The following is a 6442-nucleotide window of genomic DNA, read 5'->3' as shown; positions in this document are numbered from 1 at the left end:
CTCAAGTCATAAAACGCATACTGCACAGGGGGGAGGGATAGACTTCAATGACAGATCACATTCTAGGATGCACTGTTTTAAAGTTTAAACCCTTTTTTTGTTTCATTCATTGTAACATCGCCAGAAGAAGAGATCAGTGTATCTCGAAAGCTCGCACAAATAAAAGCATTTCGTTAGGTACAGAACGGTGTCGTCTATTCATTTTTTATTATATATCTATACAGTATATATATATATATATATATATATATATATATATAATAATGTATACTGTATATAACACATTGTATATATGTATACATTATTTTCAAATGTAATAGACTTTCTCCCACTTAGATATTTCTGTTGTTGTGCCTTCAATCCAAGATATATTTGTTCATCCTCCAGGGGTGAGCGTCACTTCACATAAAAGCTTTGGACTCATTTGAATTGTGAAAATGATAGTATTTACAGAATAAATGACTATAAAGCCAGCCACTAATGAAAATACGGTGGGAGTATAATTGTATCAACGGGGAGAAGTAAAGGAGAAAAAAAAGATGTTATGCCCCTGTGTTTAGGGAAGAAAATAGTAAATAGTGATTATTTGCAGCATGAATTGCTGTGGGATTTACCCCTGTGCAAATATTGTTTTACATTACACATACAGTGCACATATTGACTGCATTCAAACCAAAACAATGCAAATAAAATCACACAAACGTGTAAAGCATATTAAAAAGTCACCATAGTATTTTGTGTGTAGCTTTTTTTTTAGCAGCTGTCAAAGAGTAAACTACGATATTTCAAAGAGTAAATGGAAAATACAAAACAACAAGATTAACTCCACCCACAAGAAGTGAATCCTATAAAATGCTACATGGATGCAACTGAAGAGCTATAACCATTTGTTACATTGCTGAGGCACTGACATATTACAGCAAATGTCTTTTTCTTAGTGTTTTCATTCTTCAGGACTCGGGAATCAAACAAGCATACAGTATTAGCAGCATCTATACATTATAAACAATTACAACCCAAATTCCACTGAAAAAGGTAATAAATGATTCACTGACTTGCAAATTGCAGCCTCCTGGGCTTAATCGTATTGAACAAAACGGATTGCTTGTTATAAGATTGCTTTAATTTCTTCTTAAAATATTGAGCACAGGATTATGTTTCTGTATTCTGTACATTTTAGAACGAGACTTGCATTTAACCTGTCTTCTAATGCCACAAACATTATTGATACTAATTCTTCTCTGGTTTGTGATGAAATCGAGACACACAGTTCTCAGGGCACAGTGGTCTTCTTAATAGTTCTCGTTTCTTTGATTATATTAGTCACGATTCTTGGCAACACTCTTGTTATTTTAGCTTTTATTGTGGACAAGCGACTTAGAAACCAGAGTAACTTCTTCATTCTTAATCTGGCCATCTGCGATTTTTTCATAGGTAAGTTTTTGCTGTTTCATTTGACTTTTTTTTAAATTAAACGGATCAATGGGTCTCAAACTTTAGAATCACGTTCCGTTTAACAGACATTAGAGAGAGAAAAAAATGATACTCAGAAAAGATCTACAGATTTATATACTGTCTTGATATGCTTCAATGCACATTTACAACTATCTAGCTTTAATGTCAATAAAGATAAAAACTTTGTTGGTGCGCCTTGCAAATTATTTGGTGCTGGATTGGCAATAAAAAAAACATGCTTTATGGATCATCTTACAATTAACAAAAGTAATGTACGGTATGCTTAATTACCTGCTACTCAAGTATGCAGCAAGGGGGAAGCACTGGGGAATTCTTTCTTACTGTATGTGATACAGTAGATTGTATATCATTGTTAACCATACAAACTACACCGTCTTGATTTGATTTTACTTTCACCAGGTGCATTCTGTATCCCATTGAATGTGCCGTTTATTTTGACTGGGAAGTGGGTTCTTGGAAAATTTCTCTGCAAATTGTGGCTAATTGCAGATAATATCATGTGCGTTGCATCAGTGTTTAGTGTTGTTCTCATCAGTTATGACCGATTCCTCTCCGTCACTTGGCCTGTAAGTATTTCCTCTTCGTTTTTTTTTTTTTTTACACAATATTTGCTTTATTTTATATTTTCAAGTGCATGAATCACTTAATTTAGCCATTGTACTACGGACAAAAATCAAAACATTATTTCATTTAGGTTTCAATTGTATGTTCTTATAACGATTAGAGTATTAATTCACCAAATGTTATCTTCTGCTCAAAAGTTTTAAATGTTTAAAAGTATTGGACACTGTGTGGCACTTAGTGAAGTCACACATTACTCAGTGGGGCATATTTATCAAAGCGGTGGAATGTTTTTACCCCAGATGTATCTAAGAAAAAAAAATCCATTTCAACAGGACTTTTATCTTTGATACATACAGTGTGGTGGAGTTTTTGCCCCGGAATTTAACGTATTTTGCCTTGGTACATATGCCCTACCTAGAATGTCTGGAGAACAATATGCATGTGCCTTCTATTTTCGGATGGCTTGCTTACGTGCAATGTTCATACACAGTCACAATGCAGAATAAATACATAATTGTAATAGAATCCATGTCTTGAAATGACTTACTTTACACTCCTTTTCACAATGTAATCGAAATTGAAGAACTTTAACTACTCTTATGGTCTATGTGTGTGTAATTTTCAGTCATTTTCAGTCAAAAGCCAACAAGCTATAGTTTTTAAAAAAATTTAAATTTTTGCACAATTACCAAAATTTGGACAACCAGGGATATTGTACAAACCAAAAGCAGCATTCAGTCACAATGTACAATTTTGCAAAGGCCACATGGACCCAAGTTATGCCCCCAGCAGATCCATGACGGTTTAGGGCTATGGCCAACTGCATGTTCATTATTATCGTTTTGTTTTTTAATACAGTTGGCGAACCTTTGAGTTTATGAACCAAAACAATGGTCTTTGCTATTTTGGGATAATTCCGTAATAATAGTTTTAAAAATAAAAAATAAATAGTTACAACCAAAACAACCGGTGTTAGTTCCTATTCTTACAGTACAGTAGAATGTCTGGAAAACAGGCCTGTGCTGCCTGATGTAGTGAAGTGTGGGTGAGCAAACAGCAGGAGTTGCGAACACTCTCCTGCAGGCCTTGGGCCTTTAAAAAGAAAATAAAACTAGGAAAATTAAAATAAAATTGCTAATCTTCTTCACAAGGCATCCGTGTACCTTTAAAGCAATGTTGGTAAAGTTTAGACTTGTCGTATGATAACAGAAGGCTGCATATAGATCAGTCTGGGCTCCTAAGACGAAGCAACGCTGTGATTTCAGGACCACATTGACTTTTTCAGTCCAGAAACATAAATGCAATTACAATACCAGTATAGACTATAGTAACATCTCAAGCTAAATTAAATCACTGAGAACAGAAAGATACTTGTTATCTTTAATCTTTATGCAAATAACTGGAAAAAGTGTGAATGAAACAAATACTGAATAAACTAAATAGTAAAGTACTATTATGCAAGTTATTAACAAAAGAACTGACTGATTTTGTAAATAAATACACATTTACTGAGAGGTTGATGAAAGGTTTCATTTTCCTGTCAATTATCTTTGCTAGTTAGGAAAACGCTGCTGTGGTTATAACTATTACGATAGTTTAGAAAGCTCATTATAGTCATTTGTTGCTCAACGATCAATACCAACCTACAATATAAATAGAAGTTATATGCAAATAACTTTAAATCCGTGTTAACATATTCGACATTGATTCCAAATTGATTATTCTTTCTCATGTTAAGACGGTAATGTTGTGTCATTGTACTTATTAAAAAAAAATGGTGTGTGTGGCAAGCACGCACGTTTTAAGTGAAACTTCTTTCTGTTGTGTCACTGAAATTGTAATTATACTCTCAAAAGTCTTTAATTCAATCAAAAACATCAAAATCAAAAAACTATTTCAGTGACAAAACACAAAGAAGTTTCATTTAGAGCGCACGTGCTCGGCACACAAACACACACACAAACACCCATTTTGTGGTTGTTGAATGGGTCGCCAATGGGTTTATAGTTCAACATGACATGACTAATCCTGATTACTCTTTATGGTGTATGTGTGTATCTAAATATGTATTTATTTATTTATTTTATTTTATTTATAAAATGTTTTACCAGGAAGTAATACATTGAGAGTTACCTCTCGTTTTCAAGTATGTCCTGGGCACAGAGTTAAGACAAATAATACATGGTTACAAATACAGTTACATAAATGAACAAGGTATACATTATATACAAGACATTGCATGCACAGTTAAAGAAAATATATATTATGGGCGTATGAAACAGTTACAGACCAGATTAAAATGTGAGACAGCCTTAGATTTGAAAGAACTTAAACTGGTGGTGGATGTGTGAGTCTCTGGTAGGTTGTTCCAGTTTTGGGGTGCACGGTAAGAGAAGGAGGAGCGGCCGGATACTTTGTTGAGCCTTTGGACCATGAACAGTCTTTTGGAGTCTGATCTCAGGTGATAAGTGCTGCATGTGGTAGGGGTGAGGAGCTTGTTCAGATAGCTGGGTAGCTTGCCCATAAAGAATTTAAAGGCAAGACAGGAAAGGTGAACTTTGCGCCTAGACGCTAGTGATGACCAATCTAGTTCTTTGAGCATTTCGCAGTGATGTGTGTTGTAGTTGCATTGGAGAACAAAACGACAAATTAAATTGTAGAGGGTGTCAAGTTTGCTAAGGTGGGTTTGAGGTGCCGAGCCATAAACTATGTCTCCATAGTCAATAATTGGCATTAGCATCTGCTGTGCGATACGCTTTCTGACCAGGAGACTTAGGGAGGATTTGTTCCTGTAAAGTACACCTAGTTTGGCATAGGTCTTGGTTGTCAGGGTGTCAATGTGCATTCCGAATGTTAAGTGGGAGTCAAACCATAAGCCCAAGTATTTAAAACTAGTGACAGGGGTTAGGGTGGTGTTAGCATTGGTTCTAATCAGGAGCTCAGTCGCTGGAAGCTTTAAAAATTTAGTCTTGGTCCCTAATACCATTGTTACAGTCTTGTCAGTGTTTAAAAACAGTTTATTTTGGGAAATCCAGTTTTCGAGTCTCAAAAAGTCAGACTGAAGTATGTGTTGAAGGTCAGAGAGGCTATGGCTGTGTGCATATAGGATTGTGTCGTCTGCATACATGTGTATTGAGGCTTCCTTACAAGCTGTGGGAAGATCATTAATGAACACTGAGAAGAGTAGGGGCCCCAGAACAGAGCCTTGCGGGACGCCACAGGTGATATCCAGGGGGTTGGAGTTAGAGCCTGAGATGGACACATGTTGGGATCTTCCTGATAGGTAGGACTGAAACCAGTATAAAGCATGCTTCCTTATTCCAGAGCTCTGTAGTTTGTTAAGCAGGATAGCATGATCAACTGTATCAAAAGCCTTTGCAAAATCTAGGAATACTGCACCAGTGAGTTGTCCCCGTTCCATTCCACACTGGATTTCATTGCAAACTTTTAGCAGGGTAGTTACGGTAGAGTGTTTGGGACGAAAGCCAGATTGGAATTGGCTAGGGAAATTTGTCTTGGTATAGTAATCGCTTAATTGGGAGTGGACACATTTTTCCATGACTTTGGATAGAATTGGGAGAAGTGAGATTGGCCTGTAGTTTGAGACAGTGTATATATGCATATATGCATATACACATACACACATATACAGATACATTACATACATGTATATATATATATATAGTGCAGAATAAATTAGTTCTTCAGTATTAGGTGATACCCTTTGGTATTTGGACTAACAATTTGTGTCATAGGACAAGCTTTCGAGAGTTTTCCTCTCTTCCTCAGGTCAAGCAATGACATAAATTGTTAGTCCAAATAAAAAAGGTATCACCTAATACTGAAGAACTCATTTATTCTGCACTATCGCAACGGTGTGCTGTCTTTGTCATCAGGATCCCCTGGTTACCACATGTCTATATGCTTCATATGGGCAAGCATCTGCCTTCTAACAAACGTGAGTGCAAATCTCCATACCAATGACTATATATATATATATATATATATATATATATATATATATATATATATATATATATAAATAATGTATGTGTGTATGTATGTATATATCTATATATATATATATGTATATATATAGACAGTGTTCGACAAATCACCCAAAAATCTACTCACCCAACCAAAAAATCTACTCGCCACCTAGTCCCCGCCCCCAACCCTGCCCCTGGTCCCACCCCAAATCTAGTCCCGCCCCCAACCCCGCTTTAAAATAAAATATATAAATAAAATACATTAATTCCTAGTCAGAACAACATTCGTTTTTGACATAAATGTATTTATTGTATTACATTATACTACAATTAGGCCTTGTTACGTGTGTGTGTGTGTGTGTGTGTGTGTGTGTAAATGTCGATCTAGAAATAAAAGCCAGGTGTGAATGACT

The 6442-nt window shown here is 35.7% G+C and overlaps 1 protein-coding gene across 1 annotated transcript in view; it reads left to right on the top strand.

Moving 5' to 3' along the window:
- The first annotated feature begins 437 nt into the window (after positions 1-437).
- Positions 438-6442, top strand: part of LOC142488580 (histamine H3 receptor-like) — a 25637-nt gene continuing 19632 nt past the window's right edge. The window contains exons 1-2 of the mRNA XM_075589041.1: positions 438-1434; positions 1876-2042. Coding sequence (XP_075445156.1) covers positions 1155-1434; positions 1876-2042 — 447 coding nt within the window. The 5' untranslated portion in view covers positions 438-1154. The remainder of the gene's footprint in view (positions 1435-1875; positions 2043-6442) is intronic.

Source organism: Ascaphus truei, chromosome 2 (genome assembly GCF_040206685.1).
Source record: "Ascaphus truei isolate aAscTru1 chromosome 2, aAscTru1.hap1, whole genome shotgun sequence".
NCBI classification, from domain to species: domain Eukaryota; kingdom Metazoa; phylum Chordata; class Amphibia; order Anura; family Ascaphidae; genus Ascaphus; species Ascaphus truei.
This window is presented reverse-complemented; position numbering and strand designations above follow the sequence as displayed.